This window comes from Jaculus jaculus, chromosome 23 (genome assembly GCF_020740685.1).
Source record: "Jaculus jaculus isolate mJacJac1 chromosome 23, mJacJac1.mat.Y.cur, whole genome shotgun sequence".
NCBI classification, from domain to species: Eukaryota; Metazoa; Chordata; class Mammalia; order Rodentia; family Dipodidae; genus Jaculus; species Jaculus jaculus.
The window spans coordinates 6,310,504-6,331,474 of NC_059124.1; the positions used below are offsets into that span (position 1 = coordinate 6,310,504).

General features: G+C 49.4%; 1 protein-coding gene across 3 annotated transcripts in view; it reads left to right on the forward strand.

Annotated features, from left to right (window-relative positions):
- Prmt8 (protein arginine methyltransferase 8) overlaps window positions 1-20,971 on the forward strand; it is a 109,356-nt gene that overhangs the window by 74,099 nt on the left and 14,286 nt on the right. For all 3 annotated transcript variants that reach the window (XM_045139699.1, XM_045139697.1, XM_045139698.1), the window contains exons 5-7: window positions 4,032-4,174; window positions 4,709-4,796; window positions 15,710-15,825. In XM_045139699.1, coding sequence (XP_044995634.1) covers window positions 4,032-4,174; window positions 4,709-4,796; window positions 15,710-15,825 — 347 coding nt within the window. The remainder of the gene's footprint in view (window positions 1-4,031; window positions 4,175-4,708; window positions 4,797-15,709; window positions 15,826-20,971) is intronic.

The window sequence follows — 20,971 nt, forward strand, 5'->3', positions numbered from 1 at the left end:
CAGGAAGACAGTCAGAGCTCAGAGAGACGCATGTGTGTGCCCCTCCGGCTTCCCCCGGTTTTGTTCGGTGGGGGAGCTCCAGCCCACGCAACGACACTGCTCACACTCAGGTTCGGATCCTGACTCCTCGATTAAGCCTTTCTGGGAATACCCTCATAGGTACACCGAGAGGTGTGTCTCCACGGTAGTGCAAGAGGCAGCCAAGCTAACAATGAAGATGAGCTGTCACAGACCCACAGACACAATGTGCCCTCTGTAAAAGCCAGCCTTCGAGCTGGAGAGATGGCTTAGCGGTTAGGGCGTTTACCTGCAAAGCCAAAGGATCCCGGTTCGATTCTCCAGGACCCAAGTTAGCCAAGATGCACAAGGAGGCGTGTGCATCTGCAGTTCGTTTGCAGTGGCTAGAGGCCCTGGTGTGCCCATTCTCTCTCTCTCCCTTCTCTCTGCCTCTTTTGCTCTCTCAAAAAAATAAATAAAAAACAACCATTCTAACACAATACAATTAAAAACATACCAATTTAAAAAAAAAAAACAGCTTTCAAAAAATGGTTGGTACCTATGTACCACTTCTTAGTGAGGCCAGTTATCCTTCCAGTAACCTTCGCAGAAGGCTTTCTCCGCAGTGAATGCTTAGTACCCATTCAAAGAACTACAGCATTTTAGCACGACACATAGTATACTGTTCAATCTCTCCGTTTTTGTTTGCTTGTTTGTTTTTGTTTCTCAAGGTAGGGTCTCACTCTAGCCCAGGCTGACCTGGAATTCACTATGGAGTCTCAGGGTGGCCTTGAACTCATGGTGGTCCTCCTACCTCTGCCTCCCGAGTGCTGTGATTAAAGGCGTGTACTACCACGCCTGACTCCTGCTTTTCTTTTTCCTTTTCATTTTTTTGTTCATGTTTATTTATTTATTTGAGAGCGACAGAAAGAGAGAGAGAGAGAGAGAGAGAGAGAGAGAGAGAGAGAATGAGCACGCCAGGGCCTCCAGCCACTGCAAATGAACTCCAGACACGTGCACCCCCTTGTATCTGGCTAATATGGGTCCTGGGGAATCGAGCCTCAAGCTGGGGTCCTTAGTCTTCACAGGAAAGCGCTTAAGTGCTAAGCCATCTCTCCAGCCCTCGTGGTTTTCTTTTTAAATACTTGTTTTTATTTTTATTTACTTGAGAGAGAGAGGCAGAGCAAAAGACAGAGAGAGAAAGGGAGAGAGAGAGAGAATGGACACACCAGGGCCTCTAGCCACTGCAAATATACTCCAGATGCATGTGCCACCTTGTGAATCTGGCTTTATATGGGTCCTAGGGAATTGAACCTGAGTCATTATGCTTCATGGGCTAATGCCTTAACCACTAAGCCATGTTTCCAGCCCTCCCTGATTTTCTTTCTTCCTTCACCCCCCTCTCTTGAGGCAAGCCCAATAGACTGGCCTTTTATGAGAGAGAAAGAGACAGAGAGAATTGGAGCACCAGGGTCTCTAGCCACTGTAATCAAACTCCAGACACATCTGCCACCTTGTGCATCTGATTTGCCTGGCATCTGAAGAGTTGAGCATGGGTCCTTAGGCTCCACAGGCAGGCACCCCAACCCCTAAGCCATCTCTCCAGCCCCTCCTTGCTTTCTTAATGAGGAGATTGAGGTCCCTAAGGAGAGATATTAGTTGACCAAGGTTCACCAGCTAAAACCCAGGACATAAGCTTCTGCCTCCAGGAACCTGGGGTAAAGGCGCACAGGCGGAGAACTGCCCCAAAGCCCACGGACGAGGCATGAGAAGGGCCTGAAGTCGGGTGTACAACTGGACTCGGTCTTTCTCCTTTCACACAGGGCCCAGCTGCTCACCAAGCCAAGTGGTGCCTAGATCTGCTTCAAGACACGTTTGCACTTGAATCCAGGTAGAAGAAGGCTGATGTTATGAAAGCACAGTCTAGACTGTAATCATTGTATATGGTTAGCCAATTCCTGCTGCCTTTTTTTGCATTCAGAAACGGATTTTATTTTTCTTGGTGACGTGTGTGAGTGTATTACATACATGCGTACCTGCACATGTATGTCTCTCATCTGTCTACCTCCCTTTCTACCCGTCACAGCCAATGATCAGAATTCAGTGACTCCTAAATAATAATAGCATAAAACATAGGGACCACACACACTTGTCCGTTAGACTTAGCTATTAGTGCATGTCGGTCTGTTTTCCTCGGTTTCTAAGGATGCCTGTCCGCAGGTCATCATAGGTGGATCCTTCTATGAAGCACCCGGAGTTTACGGGACCCCTAGGGACAGGAAGCAATATTTCCTGGGCCACACAGAGGCCACGGATAACACAGGAGGAGATAGCAAGCATGCGCCGGCACGAGGGAAGAGCCTTCGGAAGATGTGCAGAGAGAGAGAGAGAAAGCGAAGGGAGGCCATTGGGCGGAGCGAACATGTTGACAGAGATGAGACCAGCCGGGCTTTGCAAGCTGAGGGTTACCTAGGTCAGGCAGGGGTGTCTGCCAGCTCTTTCTCAAAGTGAGACACCCATCTGGCACCACGTGAACATTTTCCCAAGCCCTTGACTTCGTCTCCTGGTGAGTCCCCATCGTGTGCCATGCATGGGCACTGCTCTGACTTGAGTTCCTTCCCCAGGGAACCATGGCTTCCATGCCCACCTCCTTCCCCTCTCCTGCCCTCAACTTACCTGCTCGTACTCCTTTGTGCTGGGATCATGGGTGGTCACCAGACAAGGAACATGAGCCCTGGCCTCCGGGGCAGGGGGTGGGGGCAGAGAATGGGGAGGACAGTAGATAGCAGCAGTATCTGCTGAAGCTTTGGTTAGCAGAGGGTGGAGAGTGAGCCACGCTTGACCGGAAAGACACTTAACAACGCCCCTGACCAACGTACCATCTAACACACAGGCACCTGCAGTCCAGATTAATTTTCATGGCACTCAGATTCAATACAGGCCGGGTTTATTAGATTTTTAACTCTGATGTTCAGACCACTGTTCAAGGAAAAAATTTATAAAAAGGCATTGTGTGACTGTCCAGGGAATGTCACAAAAGGAGACAGTGTGAATGTATGCAGCCTCTCAGAAGGGACCGGGCAACCAGCACTGAATGCCAATGTCACTGAAGAATCTTAGATTGCTTTTGCTATTATCTTTGTGGTGATGTGTGCCCAAAGGAAAAGGCAAAAGTACAGGGATGACCAGATCCGCTGGTCAAAGACTCAAGTAAGAAAATTTCCCTGCTGAGTGGGATCAAAGGTCCTGGAAGTGATTGGTTAGAAGAGGGGACTTAGCATAAGGGTCTTGTCTCCCTCCCTTCTCCCTCCATTGGGCAAAATAAGGAAGATGTCAGAAGATGCCTACTTTCTGTTGACCCCCAAGCTACTGGACCAACTCCTCAAACGTGTTGTCTCACTGGACACAACCAAACTCTGCAGAGAGTCCATTTCCCGTGCTTTCTCACTAGGGGGATCGGACAGGGTTGTATGACCCAGCGATATCCGTTCCAGTCCTATCCTGTCCGACGTGAGCTCCGTCCCCCATGCTCCCATTTCACCATGAGGCCCTGGTTTCCTTAGCTGTACAGAGATGGCTTAGCACTTAAGCGCTTTCCTGTGAAGACTAAGGACCCCAGCTCGAGGCTCGATTCCCCAGGACCCATATTAGCCAGATACAAGGGGGCGCACGTGTCTGGAGTTCATTTGCAGTGGCTGGAGGCCCTGGCGTGCTCATTCTCTCTCTCTCTCTCTCTCTCTCTCTCTCTCTTTTTCTGTCGCTCTCAAATAAATATCTGTCGGGCTGCCGGGAAGGCACTGTGTTGCTTGCATGTCAGAGATGTAACCCAGGGTCAGGCGCATGGGAAGCACTCGCTCCCTGCAGTGAGTGGAACATTCGAGTAACCCTCTGTGATCTTCGCATTTTCAATGAGCCAGTAGGGGAGCTCAGTGAAGGGTGAGGCGAGTCACACCCTGGAGGTACTATCAGAGCAGAGGGGCTCGGGGGTCCCGGCGGGTCCCTGCACAGCACAGTCTTGGGTTCTTATCTTCCAGTCATCACCATATTTAAGGGGAAAGTGGAAGAGGTGGAGCTGCCTGTGGAGAAGGTAGACATCATCATCAGCGAGTGGATGGGCTACTGTCTCTTCTACGAGTCGATGCTCAACACGGTGATCTTTGCTAGGGACAAGTGGTTGGTAAGTGGCCCGCGTGCTGTCCCCATAGGGGTGGTCTCCTAGCTGCCTTGCTGTGGCCTACAGCCTGGGAGGACTGTAGAGAGGACTGAGCTAGAAGGGCACCCCACCCCGGGGCCCGCTCGGCAAGGCGCGGATGCCTCTGGGGCTCGAGGAATCACGCCCAGTGTAACACGTCCAGAAGTCAGAATGCGCTTCTGGAGAACGTGGAACCTTGGCCCTAACGGAGACCCATTAGCTCTTGTCGAGGCGGTCAGAGAGTCAGGGATAATTGCTCACGGGTGGCTTCTCCAAAACCACAAAACAACAACGACCTGGTCGTCAGTTCCTCCTCCAATCTGTCCTTATGACTCCATCTGGGCCCCTCGATTCTAAACATCAAGCAGAGCTGTTCGGCCCTGGCCGAGGTGACAAGCCATTGACTGAGAAATGCTGGCAAGGGGGTGCTTGGCTGGTGACTCTATGTGCAGTTGAAAATGTGATGTCTTTGTCAGGTGAATAGATTACGAGACCCATTTCCCCACCATTCACCAACAGAAACCTGGAGGGCTTATGTTTCCAGACCGGGCAGCTCTGTACGTGGTTGCCATTGAGGACCGACAGTACAAGGACTTCAAAATCCACTGTAAGTTGACTTTGGGTTCTTTGTTGAACTTGCACCAAGTCATCGGAACGGGAGGTACTTCAAGGGGGCCTAACGTGGGCAGTCAGGGTCCTGGGACTGTTCACCTATGAGCTTCTCTCCATTCTTCTCTCAAGTATTTCTCGCTAGTCTGCAGAAAGAAAGAGAGAGAGAGAGAGAGGCCATGTGGCTCGTAAATGCTATTGTCTTGGGGTGTGCCGTGACGTGAGTAAGATGCAGCAGAAGCGTCAGTGTGAGCTGAGTTTGTCAGAGGACGGTGCACAATGGGCCAGGAGCCTGCCAAGGCTCTGCTGTCCCCAAGTCCACCATGGGGTCAGGCATGGGATGTTGTTTTACTGAAGTCCTTTGGATTCCTGCCTGCCTGTCACTTAGATATGTCAGCATCATCTTGATTCCTCCTCATAGCTGGTGAAATATGGATTCTTCTCTGAGGTTCCTTCAGAGGGTAGATGGAATGGAAGTGGGGAGGAACAGAGACTTTGAACCAATCAGATGATGAGACAGAGAGAGAGAGAGAGAGAGAGAGCGCTGGAGTAAGCGAGTGAGAGTGAGCTGGGGATTTATATACAAATGTGTATTCATCATGCCTTATCAATTACCATGGTGTGGTTCTCATAAGCAAAATAGCCTATTGTTGTCCCTCAGGCCTGCAATCCTAAGGCTCAGAGGATCATATGCTTGGGGTCAACCTAAGCTACATAGCAAGACCTTGTCTCGAAAAAGAGAAAATAGGGATTGGAGGGATGGCTTAGCCGTTAAGGCATTGTTTGCCTGCATAAGCCAAAGGACCCAGGTTCGATTCCCCACGTTAGCCAGATGCACAAGGGGGCGCACACATCTGGAGTTCGTTTGCAGTGGCTGGAGGCCCTGGCGGTTCCATTCTCTCACTCTCTCTCCCTCTTTCTCTACCAAATAAATGAAAAAAGAGAGAGAGAGACAGACATGGAGGTTTATGCCTATAATATAACCATCTTGGAGGCAGAGGGGAATTGCCTCAGGTTCAAGGCACTCCTGGACAACCTAGCGAATTACAGGCCAGCCTGCACAACCTGTCTTGAAACAAAACAAGCAAGCAAGCAAAACCTCTCCAGTATTTTACCTGGTTCCAAAGAGCTGCATTGTTGTAGTTCATTTGAAAGGTTAGACTTCTCAGTGACATGGGCTAGTGTCCAGCGAGGCTTTGTAAGGCAAGACACAGCCAAGCTAATCAGAGCCCCTCACACAAGCCACAAACGTGTAAACCAAAAGCAAGGGCAGGAACTCCAAGCCACCCAACAGCTAGTACATCCGGGGCTCCTGCCCAGCCTGTCTGATCACTCCTGTCCTGCCACATGGCTCTGGCATGTCCACAGATTGAATGAGCAATGGCCCGCTCCCGCCTACAAGGTGAGAAGACAGTTTTCACCAGGACATCATCTGTTTGATCCCAGCGGTGGCTGTATAATCACTAGTGCCCGTGGTAAGACCTCGCTGGACCATGCTCGCCAGGGAAGGAACCTGTGAGTGTGTCTTCACACTCTTCTGGAAAATGGAAGGTCAAAGCGCGATGGTCAGAGCCGAGTTCGGAAGGTGGAAATGGGGGCAGTTGTTGGGGGTTCAGCTCTGGGACCCTGATGGATATATACTGTGCTGTATCCAACAGTTGACCTCAAGAGGGCAGGAGGCGAGTCTCCAAACGCAGCCAAGAGAGACTTCCGGTGAATGATGCCTGCCAGCCCTTTAGATTTACATTTGGGCTTTGGCCACTTGTTGGCTGAGAGACCTTGAATGGGTTACTTGACACCCTGAGCTTCGGTGAGAAGAGGGTGCCACCAAGCCCAGTGACTTGTCACTAGGACGAAGTCAGACAGCATGCTAAAGGGCATAACAGTTTGGTGCTCCGTAGAACTAGGTTTAGGTCTCGGCACTGAGGGTGTGATTGGCAGCTTATTCGGCCTGTGCCTCTGCCATGCCCACTGGCCTCTGGTGGTGTGGAATCTGGGGCGCACATCTTCCCACGGAAGCCTGCAGAGGCCGCTGGGTGGTGAACATTGGCCAAGCATGTGTGTGAACAGGACGGGAATCCCCTCGGAGCTGCTTTTTGGGCTCAAGAGGAGTAATTGCATGGAATGGCTTAGGAAGAGAGCTTCAGGCAAGCTGTCTACTCATGTCTACTTAAATTATTTCTTGAGCTCCCAAGACAGTTCTTCAGACCACTTGAAATTTCTTGATGGCTCTTTAAGAGACTTTCTGATATGCGAGTTTTCAGTTGTAGTATCAAAATACAGGGGGGTGTATGAGGGGGCAAGCAACTGCAGGGAAGAAGAGGAGGGATGAGAATCACCCAAAACAAATTGTATTTCAAAATACCCCCACCCGGGCTGGAGAGATGGCCTTAGCGGTTAAGCGCTTGCCTGTGAAGCCTAAGGACCCCGGTTCGAGGCTCGGTTCCCCAGGCCCCACGTTAGCCAGATGCACAAGGGGGCGCACGCGTCTGGAGTTCGTTTGCAGAGGCTGGAGGCCCTGACGCGCCCATTCTCTCTCTCTCCCTCTATCTGTCTTTCTCTCTGTGTCTGTCACTCTCAAATAAAAATAAATAAAATTAAAAAAAATATTCAAAATACCCCCACCCCAAATAATTTTAAAACTAAAGAAACCTTTTCCCGGTTTCCATAACAAGCACACTTAGCCCCATCCTCTCTTCCCCTGGAACGTGTTAGGAGCCCTTGGGACAGGGACATTGTATGGGGCCAGCCAGGGGCTAGCAGAGGAAAGGCAGTTACTCTACGTAGGGCCAGCTGAGAACTGGAAAGCACATGATTTCTTCTTTGTGACTCCCTTGTTTTGTCCAATAGCTTCTGGGAAGGGGGACAAAAAAATCTCCTAAAATTCAGCCCCTACTATTTCTCTTACAGAATGTTTGCCCTGATGTCTCTTTTTTTTTTTTTTTAAAAAAAAAAAAAAAAAAGGAGGCAGAAACGTAGGAGGATTGCAGTGAGTTCAAGGTCAGCCTGGGCTAGAGTGAGGCCCTACCTTGAGAACAAACGAACGAACGAACACACATAATAAAATCATGTTAATTAATGTATTCAAATGTCTCGTAAGATACCTTCTCAAGTGATGGAAACATTTAGAAATTTCAAATCTCAAGCTTCTATTAACAAGTTTTGGGTTACTCTGAGTTCCGATTCAGAAGGGAAGCACAGAGGTTGCTGGTTGCTAAAGGAACAAGTATAAACAAATTTCAGAACCAGCGAAGAGGGAAACATGCTCCCCCGGTGCAGGACAGAAAGGCATGCCTGCCCTTAGAAAGTAAAGCACTAGAGAAAGAGTTCCTTTCTTCCTCTTTCCCTCCCCTCTCCTTTCTCCCCTTCCCTCCTTTTCTCAGCCATCTCAGGGATGCAAGAATGAGCTGGAGGAACCACACAGGGCAAACGAGGGGAGAAGCTGGCAGAAAGAGAGCCCAGAGACTGGCCTGTGCTGGGCTCTCAGTGCAATGCATGCTTTGCTTTGTTTGGATGAAAAAAGGCTTAAAAGTTTAAAAAGTCAACCAGCAAAGGCAGGTGAGGAGAAGTGTTCAATTCTGAGAGAGGAACCATCAGTTCAAAAATAGAAATAAATAAACAAATCCCCCAGCTGGAGAGATGGCTTAGTGGTTAAGGCACTTGCCTGTGAAGCCTAAGGACCCAGGCTCAACACCCCAGAACCCACGTAAAAGCCAGATGCACGTGATGGTGCGCACGCGTCTGGAGTTCATTTGCAGTGGCTAGAGGCCCTGGTGCATCCATTCTGTCTCTTCCTTTCTCTCTCATAAATAAATGAATAAGTAAATAAATATTTGATTAAAACAAATTCCCACAGCAGAGGAGTTTAATGGAGCCTCAAATTCGGCGAGTGTTCTGGACAATTTTTTCTCTTACCTAACACACGAGTCCTTCCAGTTCCTGAATCTCTAGCTTGCTAAGGGCCAGAGTTGGCAGCCAGCTTCCTTGGGGATGGGAGACCTGGTGAAGACACCGCTCCCCTACAGCTAGAGGGTGGAGGATGGACCCTGTGGGAGGGAAGCGGTCCTTCTTGGAGGACTGGGAGCTGTTTTGGGGTTTCTCCTCTGTCTCTAAACCTGGGAACCAGAGTGCTGCTCTTGGATCTACTGCTTTTTAAAAAAGAAAAAAATTATTTATTTGAGACAGAGAAAGGGAGAGAGAGTGGGCGCACCAGGACCTCTAGCCACTGCAAATGAACTCCAGACCCGTGCGCTCCCCATGTGCATCTGGCTAACGTGGGACCCGGAGGATCAAACCAGAGTCCTTAGGCTTTGCAGACATGTGTCTTAACTGCTAAGCCTTCAACCACTTTGTTTTATGCCAAGACTTTGTGCATTTTTGTCCTTCGCCTAAAATACACCAAGATACCGTAAACGCCTTTCCTTCCACATAGAGGTTCTGCTGTAAGTGATGCCCTGAGGCGCTCTGATCTTCTCTGGTGGCATTCTGAGCCAGAATCCCACACTTGGCAGAGAAACTCAGATCCCTGAGGCTGGATAAGAAGGAGACGAAACCCCAGCTCTTTACAATAAGTATGCAGATTTGCTTTCCAGGATGTTGCATTTCTATGTCTTTGATTGTTTTTGAGACTTCTCTCCCTTTCTTGCTCTCAGAAGTTTTACAGGGAGGTCTGGGTGTGGACTCCTCTGTGTTTGCCCTGATTGAACTGAATATGCTACATTCAATGTTTGGATTTGTGGGTTGATCATTTCATCAGCTTTGGGAACTTTTTAGGCATCAGTCATACACGTGTGTGTTTTCCCTCTATAATCTCTTTCTCCTTCGGGAATTTCAATGACACATGGATGCTTATTCACCCCCCCCCCTTGCAGTTTTGTTGGATCATTTTATTGACCTGATTTAAGTTGATTATTTCCTCAGTGTATCTGTTGGGTTAATAAACACAGTAAGATTCTCTCCCTGAGTGTGTGGCTCAGATATACTCTTTTTGGTCACATTTCCCATTGGCTTTTAAAGAAATCATTTCTATCTCACTGATGAAGTTTTCCATCCATTCAAGCATATGCCTCCCCTTTCCCACTGGATTCTTCCATGTATTTGTTAAAGTTGCTTTAAAGTCTCTTTTGTATAAACAATCCCAACATCTGAGCTATTGCTGACTCTAGTTCTATGACAATTTTTCCTATGGAGAATGAATCATATTTGTGCCTGTGTATGTGTGTGTGTGTGTCTTATAATTTTTCACTGATGCTGAACATTGTGGATCAAGAGACAGACCAAAGAGCCTTGTCCTCCGCCCTCTGCCAGGTGGTTTACAATGGCGGCTTCAGTCCGTATGGTCGGAAGTTCTGGGCTTTGATAATGCTTTCATGATGTTCATTGTAACCCAGGACGGTCCCTTTCAGAGCTAATACAGCCCACCATCAAATGATTCACAGGCCCCTTTGATGTTACTTTTACATCCCTAGAGAGTTAGCAACAATATTTCCTGTTAGCTGTTAGCCGCTCACTCAATGGTCAATACAGACTTGTGATCAAAAACTAATGTGCTTTGTTCATCCTCTTCCATCTCTGCTCCACTTTTTAATTATTTTTTTAAATTTTTTATTATTTATTTATTTGAGAGTGACACACAGAGAGAGAAAGAGGCAGATAGAGAGAGAGAAAGAGAGAGAGAGAGAGAGAGAGAGAGAGAGAGAGAGAGAGAGAGAGAATGGGAGCTCCAGAGCCTCCAGCCACTGCAAACGAACTCCAGATGCATGGGCTTCCTTGTGAATCTGGCCAACATGGGTCCTGGGTAATAAGTCCTCTAACTGGGGTCCTTAGGCTTCATAGGCAAGAACTTAACAGCTAAGCCATCTCTCCAGCCCTTTAACTATTTCTTAAATTTTTATTTATTCGAGGGACAGAGAGAGAGAGAGAGAAATGGGCTCTCCGGAGCCTCCAGCCGCTACAGACAAACTCCAGATGCGTGTGCCACCTTGTTCATGTGGCTTATGTGGGTCCTGGGGAATCGAGCCTGGGTCTTCAGGCTTTGCAGGCAAGCGCCTTAGCAGCTAAGCCATCTCTCCAGTCCTCTGCTCCACTTTTGCTCAGAAGGGCTGATGAGCAATGAAGGGTGAGCAGAAACAAGAGAAGTCGTCAAAGATCCTGGGTGTTCTGCCTCTGAATAGCCTGTCTGGGAACATGAGCCTTTCACTAGGCTTGTAAAAGTAACTTCAAACCCCAGGCATTGCAGAGCAGTCCGACATTCAGGGTCTGGGGATGCACTCGACTTGGGGAGCATTATCTGAAGGCCTTCCTTGTGCTAGGCACTACAGGCCAAGATCACAGAAGGGTTGGTCCCAGAGTGAATCGTAGCTAAAGGAAGTTCCAGGATGGCCACGAGACTTTGAAGTTCATGGTTTCAGGACCTGGAAGGACTTTAGAGAGCAAATATCCTGTAGGTTTCCAAACTCTGGTTGGAACAACCATACTTGGTAAATCCCAGCTTTCCCTGGTCTCGGGATCTGGAGATCCAGGAGGTCTGGCTAGGGTCCAGGAGTCAGCATTTTAAAAAGTGTTCCAGATGATTCTAGAAGGTATAACCGCCAAATCAAAATCTTCCCTTTTTAGAAAGATGTATTTATTATTCTTATTTATTTATTAGAGAAGGAGAGAGAGAGAGAGAGAGAATGGGCGTGCCAGAGCTTCCAGCCACTGCAAATGAACTCCAGAGGCACGCGCCACCTTGTGCATCTGGTTCACATGGAAGCTGGAGAATCGAACCTGGGTCTTCAGGCTTCGCAGGCAAGCGCCTTCACCATTAAGCCATCTCTCCAGGCCTGAACTCCTCCTTTGAAAATAAGGCTGGAGAAGGGCATTGAGCTGTGCACAGTCCCACAGCTTGGATGGCGGCAAAGCCAGAACTCTAACCACAGGACATCCAGCGACACCTGTATTCATAACAACCCCCCTGGGGTAGCTTTCATTTTCCCTGTCATGCCCATCTTGGGGAAGAATCTGAAGCTTGGCTAGGGTTCTTTCTTGGCTAAGGTTACACAGCAGACCAATGCCCGAGGCTCAGGCTGGAGTTCCAAAGCCCGGTTCATCAGCCATTACACACGTCACCTCTTGGTTTTAGCTCAACACTTGGATGGAATTTTACACCAAGGTTGGGGCCCAAGGAAAGCCAGTGCCCTGGCTACAGGTCACTTAAGGTGATGGGGTTGGGGGTTAAGACAATGTGTCTTAGCTGCTGGCATCACCTGCTGGTGCCAGCTGAACTGAGTGACTGGTACCCAGGAACTGAAGCTAAGAGTGGGGCATGTCAGCAGGAGACTCCAAGCTGTACCAACTTATGAGACCCCAAATCAACCCTTGCAAGATTTTTTAAAAATTTTTTGTTCATTTTTTATTTATTAATTTGAGAGCAACAGACACAAAGAGAAAGGCAGATAGAGAGAGAGAGAGAGAGAGAGAGAGAGAGAGAATGGATGTGGCAGGGCCTCCAGCCACTGCAAACGAACTCCAGATGCGTGCACCCCCTTGTGCATCTGGCTAATGTGGGTCCTGGGGAATTGAGCCTCGAACCAGGGTCCTTAGGCTTCACAGGCAAGCGCTTAACCGCTGAGCCATCTCACCAGCCCACTTGCAAGATTTTTATTAGAACAGCTCAGTGTACAGTGTTCATACAGAGCTTCGACAGATAACGGCTTATACAAAAACAAAACAAGAGGAGACTTCCTTATCTCAGAAGCTGGTGGAAACTCTGCTCACTTGAGGCTGTAGATGAACAGCAGAGCTTGCTATCGGCTGGAGAAGAGACAGCGCAATCACTGCTCCCAGCATTCAGGGATCGGACACAGGTGTCCTCCTCCTCAAAATGTAGTGTCAGCAGAATCCCAGAGTGTTCTGCAAGCAGAGTGCTAAAAAAAAATCACCTACACTTAGTAATGATGTTTCAGCCAGGGTCAGAATGAATAGATTCCACAAGGGGGTCTTTAAAAGTCTGCCCTGTTGTATATTCGAGCAGACATCTTCCCACAAGGTGAATTTCTTCCTTCCTTCCTTCCTTCCTTCTTCCCTCTTTCCTTCCTCCCTCTCTTCATCCCTCCTTTACTCCCTCCCTTCCTCTCTGTCTTCCTTTCTTCTTCATCTTTTTTTAATTTAAAATTTTTAAAGTTTTTTTTTTTGTTAATTTTTATGTATTTATTTGAGAGCAACAGACAGAGAGAGAAAGAGGCAGATAGCGAGAGAGAATGGGCGCTCCAGGGCCTCCAACCACTGCAAACGAACTCCAGACGCGTGCGCCCCCTTGTGCATCTGGCTAATGTGGGTCCTGGGGAACTGAGCCTCGAACCGGGGTCCTTAGGATTCACAAGCAAGCGCTTAACTAAGCCATCTCTCCAGCCCTAATATAAAAAATTTTTTAGAGGCAGCAAAAGAGAGAGAGAGAGAGATAATAGCTCCCTAGGGCCTCAGTCACTGTAATTGAATGCCAGGTGTTTGTGCCACCTAGTGGGCATGTGTGACCTTGTGCTTGCCTCACCTTTGTGCGTCTGGCTTTCAGGGGATCAGGAGAGTTCAGCATAGGGTCCTTAGGCCTTAACCGCTAAGCAATCTCTTTAGCCCTCTTTATCTTTTAAAATTTTTAATTTGTTCATTTATTTAAGAGGGAGAGAGAGAGAGAGAGAGAGGATGGGCATGCCAGGGCCTCCAGCCCCTGCAAATGAACTCCAGACTCATGTGCCACCTTGGGTCTGTGGCTTACATGGGTCTGGGGAATTGAACCCAGGTCCTTAGGCTCTTTAGGCCAACACCTTAATTGCTAAGCCATCTCTCCAGCCCTATCTCTCTTTTTTGAGATAAGATCTCATGTAGCTCAGGCTGGTCTGAAACTCTGACTGTAAGCTTCTGATCCTCCTGCCCCTGCGTCACCTCCCAAGTGCTGAACAGTTACAGGCATACGCCATGACACCAAGTTGTTTTTTTGTTTTGTTTTGTTTTGTTTTTGTTTATTCTTACTTACTTATTTGAGAGTGACAGGCAGAGAGAGAGAAAGAGGCAGAGAGAATGGGCGTGCCAGGGTCTCCAGCCACTGCAAACGAACTCCAGATGCTTGCACCCCCTTGTGCATCTGGCTAACGTGGGTCCTGGGGAATCGAGCCTCGAACCGGGGTCCTTAGGCTTCACAGGCAAGCGCTTAACCGCTAAGCCATCTCTCCGGCCCTGCACCAAGTTTTATTCAGCACTGGAGCTGCAACCCAAGACCTCATGCATGTGAGGCAAGCAGTCTACCAAACCGAGCCACATTCTCAGCCCCCACAATGTGGGTTTCAACTGATTGCTTAACACCAGCCTCCCTCGACTGAATGGGATCTGACTGGCGTCTTATTCACAAGCTGGAATCTCACAGGCGCTCACCCTCTGGGAAACCATGACTTTCCCTGCCTGTTCTCCTCTGCCCCCAAGATCTCTGTGTACCTTAGAGAAACTGCAGTTCTTTTACTGGCCACTCACATCCACAGGCTCCACACCCACTCTCCTCAACACACACACACACACACACACACACACACACACACACACACACGGAGACACCAAGTCCCCAAAGCTTCCCGTTTGTCAGTGGGACACTAAAAGAAAATTTAATGCATCCGTCAAGGCATTTTGAAACCACTCCAGATAAACAGGTAAATGTGATCCAGTTGCCCCCTTGCCCAGCCTCTCCTCTCTGGGAGTCACCATGCTGCATGCCAAGTTGTTATGAGGGCTGCTGCAGTTGGAGGGCAAGAGTGTCAGCTTGGCTCCATCCCCAGCTCCCTGGTGTTCCTGATGTGTGGCATATGGGCAAGGATTGTGTGTTAGCCAGATGCCAACTCCCAGCCAGTTATCTCCTCTGTATCACAGAGACACACACCCTCAAGGGGTGGCTAGCGGCACGAATTGAATGTGACCAACCAGTGATAGCTTACTGGTCCCATCACTGAGGAGTGGTCTTAGGTTATCAGACTCAATTAACTCACCAGCTTCTGCACAGTAAATCTCTACCCTCCCCAAGGCATCTCATGAGTAGTCCAAAGACGTCCCATGGGCCAGCATCACGAGCACCCACATAGTGTGATTTCTTACGGGACAGACCCCCAGTGAGTGCTTTGTGGTAGAACAGCGTGTGGGAGAGGGCGAGGGGTGACCGGATCCACCAGTTGAGCGAGCTGAGGTTGGGGAGTCTGCCCGAGACTGCGCAGCGAGCCTCCGTGCTGGGATTCAACCTGGAGGCCATTCCAGTCTAAGAGCTTGCGCTTCTCTCAACAACATTAAAGATTCAGAGGATGAGGTTGGCATAAGGGAGAGAGACAGGCCGCTAGGAGAGACCAGCTTGAGCAAAGGTCTGGAAATTGGAAAGAAGATGGCCTGGATAAGAGATAGAAAAACAAGCCAGGCGTGGTGGCGCACGCCTTTAATCCCAGCACTTGGGAGGCAGAGGTAGGAGGATTACTGTGAGTTTGAGGCCACCCTGAGACTACAGAGTGAATTCCAGGTCAGCCTGAACTAGAGTGAGACCCTACCTTGAAAAACCAAGAAAACAAAAGAGAGAGAAAGAGAGAGAGAGAGAGAGAAACAGACACCACACAGAACCGTATTCACTGGCTTCTGCCTTGCATCCTAGCTGTGTGATCTTGGAGAAGTCTCTCAGCCTCTCTGAGCTCTGCTTGACTGAACCATAGAGAAGGGCCTGCCTTTCCTGAAGGTTTGAATGAAAGGATGTGAACGGGTCACAGCGCACTGTGGCTCCCCTTATGGAGCGAGGCCCACCCTGTTTCAGCGCAGAAGAGCAGAAGCTGCCTCCCCATTTTCTCGGGGAGGCTTTGCTGTCGATGACGGAGGAGCCGCCGCCTGACTTCATGTCTTGCTGTCTTCTTCTCTCAGGGTGGGAGAATGTCTATGGCTTTGACATGACCTGTATCCGGGATGTCGCCATGAAGGAGCCCCTGGTGGACATCGTGGACCCAAAGCAAGTGGTGACCAATGCCTGTTTAATAAAGGTCTGGAGACTCGCCGTGGTTGGGCCTGGGCATGCTGGGATTCCCAACCGTGCCACCCTGGAAAGTCAGGCTGGGCCCGGCCCTGGGGCACAGGTGGCAATCTCAGCTACCGACGGAAGGCCCCGGCCTACTGAGGCAAGGCCTTTTTGGCCGCAGCTCCCGGGGGACTCCGTGGTGACAAGTCAGAAGCTGGCACTGCCACTGAGCAGAGCTGCTGAGGGCGCTCCAGGGTGGCACGGCCGCTGGGCCCCTGGTGGCGTGGGTGGGAGAGCGGGGAGGGACATGACAGGGCCCAATAGCCATGGGGCAGAGGGCGTGTGTAGACTTGGAGCAGCATGACCACTCGGGGCCAGGTGTCTGCCATGCACCCGAGGGTGCTCTTACGTCCAAGCATGCCCGGAACCAGGCAGACAGAGCGATCACCCACCTGACTCAGCCACCTTGTCTGTGCCCTGACCATTTTATCTGCCAAGGCTTTCTTCAGTGTACTTGGCCAGCGCCCTCACCACCCCAATCCGTAATGCACTGTTACTAAATATCCCAACATAGCGATGAGGTGGAGGGAAAACATCATTTATCTTCCTCCCTTTCTGTCCCAGCTCCTCTCAGGGGCAGCCAAGGTTCACAGACCGGATGGATGGATCCGTTCAGTCTGCCTCCCGTGTATCAGCACATCCACGTGTTGGTCTATGTTGAATCATACAAAGCAGACATCTAATTTTTAAAAACTACATTGAAGGACATCTACTTCATATGGTGCAAGTTAACTTTTTAATATAAACATGGGTTTTTTATGTTTATTAACAACATGTTTCATATGGCTACATCATGGGTTGGTACCCTCTTTTCCCTCGTCTCTGGCCCCATTCCGTTGGGGAACCCTCTAAGTGGGTTTGCAGGTATTCCCCACGGACTTGTGGTTTATGCATTACGGGAGTAGTCAGCTATTTTGGGGGGAGGGGAGGGGCAATGCCTCTGGGCATAATGTCTCAACCTGTGGCTCTTATAGTCTTTCTGCCCCCTCTTCCACAAAATTCCATGAGCCACGGTTTTAAGTCTCCTTCAGTGACAAGCTCTTAGGAGCCTCTGGATCTCGGCTTTGGTAGGTGTTGAGTGTCCTCAGGGTCTGTCTCCTTCACCCCGGTGTTGATTATCAGGCTCACCATGGAAGCAGCGCTCTTGCCTGTCTCCCCACTTCCTGTGTCTTGGCTGAAGTGCAAGGGGTGGTTTATCCCCTCGGATCTCCACTACCTTCTGAAAAAGAACAGATTCTCCAGTGGAGAGTGAAGTCAGCATAGTTTAAGTGGGATAAGCATTATTAATTTAGGGAGAATTTGATGCATGTAACTCCTGCTTTTAGCCAAAGACTAGTGAGAGTTTGACACTGGAGAACATAATCTTTGTCTCCGTAGGATTCTGATCTGGTTCCCATTTCCAGATATGGGCTTCCTTACACTGAGCAGATCTCTTAGCCAATCAGAAAGCTTTTGGTTACCCACCAAGGCTGTGTGCCACTATTGCACTGGCATGGAAATCCTGTCAGGGTATTTGCCTCTGAGTAGCTTAGACCTCTGGGTGCTCAGACCACTGTTGGCAGTTTTCCCCAGTAGCTCAGGGAGCGATTTCCAGCATGAGACAAGCTAACTGTCTGGGGACTGGCTTTCTTCAGGATTTCAGCCAGGTCTCTCCGTGCTCTGTGTCGGCAGCATATGGTGTCTTCAGCAACGGGGTCTTAGCTTTCGCCTCAGGCAGGTCACCAAGTGCTTTGACAGAAAGCTGTCTTGATTTAGGGAGACACTGCATAGGTGTCTCCGATCAACAACTCAGTGTGGGTAGCAACCAGTCTCTGGAACTGGGAGTTGTACAGAACAGAGGCAGAAAAAAATTTTTTTTTTCTTTTAATAAATTTCTTTTTTTGTTCATTTTTATTTATTTATTTGAGAGTGACAGAGAGAGAGAGAGAGAGAGAGAGAGAGAAGGGGCGCGCCAGGGCCTCCAGCCACCCAAACGAACTCCAGACGCGTGCGCCCCCTTGTGCATCTGGCTAACGTGGGTCCTGGGGAGTCGAGCCTTGAACTGGGGTCCTTAGGCTTCACATGCAAGTGCCTAACCACGAAGCCATCTCTCCAGCCCCTTTTTTTTTCTTTTAACCTTAGGCTTCATCCTACCCTCACCAGAGCCCTATTTTTCAAGTGCTCCCCCCTTTATTCCTTTTGAGGGTTATATCTTTTAGGCTATCTCCAAGGATCTGTTTCTATTTCTATGGTATCAGCTCATTTGTTTAATTTTGTTAAACATGGGCTTTTAACCTAAGTCCACGTTAGCCCAGTTGACTCTTGCTGAAGCGTCCCTGGCTACTCTGCGGCTCGATGTCTTCCTGGTTTTCTGGAAGCCTCGAATTCTAGAATTGGATTGTGGCCTGTGTGGCAATAGCAAGGGGCTCGGTCCATGACCACCAAGGGTGAGGGCAAGATTCCCAGACTGGTGCCAACTGCTGTTTGAGCATGTGTGGAAGTGTCCTCCTTCTTCCCTGGGAACACGAGGCACTGTGGCCCTTGGTCCTGACTATCCCTGAGGTACACCATACCATTTCTTGCCAGGCGCTCCCCAGCCCGCCCCCCACCCCCAGTTTTGCAGCATTCTGCCTAGGATGTTTACCTTCCAGTCTGAGCCCTGGCCTCTCTGGGGCACTTGGTTCGTAGCTCTCCCTGTCTCAGCCCCTCCCCGGCGCCTGTAGAATTAATTGTGAGGAAATGTTTCCTTCCATGTCTTTCCACCGACCCATACCCCTGATGCCTTCTCCCCCACGGATCCCAAGCAAGGCCCAGGGAAGAGCCCCTCGAGGGAGCGGCATGTCCTTCCACACTGCGGAAGAGGAGCTGGGTCTGGTGCCTCTGGCCTGGAATCCCCAGTATTTGGTGTTCTAGACACTGGAGACCAAGAGTTCAAAGTCAGCTCGGGCAACTTAGTGAGTCCCTGTCTCAAAAAGGAAAACAAAAAATAAAAAGCAAGTGCGGCGTAGGAATGTAGATCAGTGGTAAGGTCCTTGCCTAGCACAAGTGAGGCCCAGGGTTCCACCCCCAGCAGAAAGTTAAAAAAAAAAAAAAATACAAGTTAACATGGCAGGAGATGTAGACGTCACCTGATCCCAAACGGCTGCTAAGATCAAACCCCTGAGAGGCTCTCTGTGTTCGACATAGCCCCCACCACACTGTGGGCACCGTGCTTATGAGTGTCCCCCGATGGTGGCCCCAGAATTCCACGTCTGCGATGATCATAGCCTTCCACCAACTTTTCTTCCTCTGAATGAAATTGAGGTAGCCTGCGTTTGCCCTTGCAGCTAAAGCACATATTCGCATTCTCTCTCTCTCTCTCTCTTCCTCGGTCCCTCCCTTCCCCCCTCAGTGTTTTGGTAAAACACTTGCCATTCTTCACACATTTAATTGCTATTTCCATCGCTATTAACATTGCCGAATGTGACACTTTATTATAATTAAGGCTCTGTTTTGACCAGACTTGTGCCTGAAGACATCTATTTGTGAAATTATTGGAAGTAGGGTAGCAGAGGCCAGGGCCTCTCCTGACAAGTTTGCTGCAGCAGAGTCCTCTGCTAACTGGGGTCACCTGAGGCTAAGGCAGTGGGTCTCCCTGCGGTCTCGAAGGTGCAGTCTAGAAAAAAAAAAAGAAAAAAGAACCCTTCCAGTGGCGAGGGAGCTTGGGCTGTGAGGCGCTGTGATAACTGAGGCTGGATGTGGGGTGTCGGCCTGGGCTGTAGAGCCTTTGAATCACTTAAGCCCACTTAGGACTCATCACATCAGATGGCTGGGGTCCTGCTCCAAAGGACCCCCCACACAGCCTCCACTATTGTCATATCAAGGCACATCTCCACTGCCCTCTGCTTTGCAGTCTTTTGGTCCCTCGGAGACCCATATTAAGACACAGATGTCTCCAGGGCTCACGGAACACTGCCAAATAACACAAGACATGACAGCTCACATTTGGTTAGTGGATGATCTGAGGGGAGAAAAAAAGACTGTCTGAATTGGGATTCCTGCTAGACAGCATGGTGTGTGTGTGTGTGTGTGTGTAACTGTAAATCCAAGTTCCTCGTTCACCAATCGAAAAGGTTAATGTCTTAAGGACAGGTAGTCAGGGCAAGGCAAACAATTGATTAGCTAAGCCAGCACAGGTTCGTTCAGATAGCCTCCAAATCAAGCAGAGGCCATCACCACCCAAAACTGTATTGCCTCTGGACTGAGGACTGGTACAGGGAGCTGCGTAGGGAGGCACATAAGGTGGGGGAGGTTCAGTGATACAAATCTTAGGGGGTCTTATCTGATGCACGAGCTGCTATTAATTGTGGTTACCAGGTGTCCTGGGTTCCATAAATTAAAAGAAGGGATGCTGATTAGAAAGCCTTGTCAAGTTATTGGGGCGTGGGGGGGGCATGCCTGTAAAGTCCCAACACTTGTGAGGAAGAGGCCAAGGGATCAGGAGTACAAGGCTAGCCTCAGCTACATATTGAGTTCAAGGCCAGCCTGGGGTACATAAGACTATCTCCAAAAAAAAATTAAGTTAAAATTTTCAATTAATTATTATGATCTGGAAGGTAGTGCTTCCCTAGGTATCTTTCCCTTTTTTTTTAAATATTTTATTTATTTATTTGAGAGCGACAGAGACAGAGAGAAAGCTAGATAGAGGGAGAGAGAGAGAGAATGGGCGCGCCAGGGCTTCCAGCCTCTGCAAACAAACTCCAGACGCGTGCGCCCCCTTGTGCATCTGGCTAACGTGGGACCTGGGGAACCGAGCCTCGAACCAGAGTCCTTAGGCTTCACAGGCGAGCGCTTAACCGCTAAGCCATCTCTCCAGCCCATCTTTCCCTTTATTTGCCCTTGCAATATAGAGCGATACAAGCCATTTATGCGGGAAGATAGCATGAGGGAGAGAGAGAGAAAAGCCACTTCCTCCGGAGAAAGGAGATGAGGCTGCTGATACCTGAGTGGATAGTGCAATGCCAGTGTCCACAGCAGGGTGACCTCAGTCCATGTCACTTACAGCAAAGCTGGTGGGAAGCCCCGTAGCATTGCTCAGCGGTGTGACCTCCTAAATTAACGACTTGAAGTCCACTGAAGGCACGTGGAGCCTG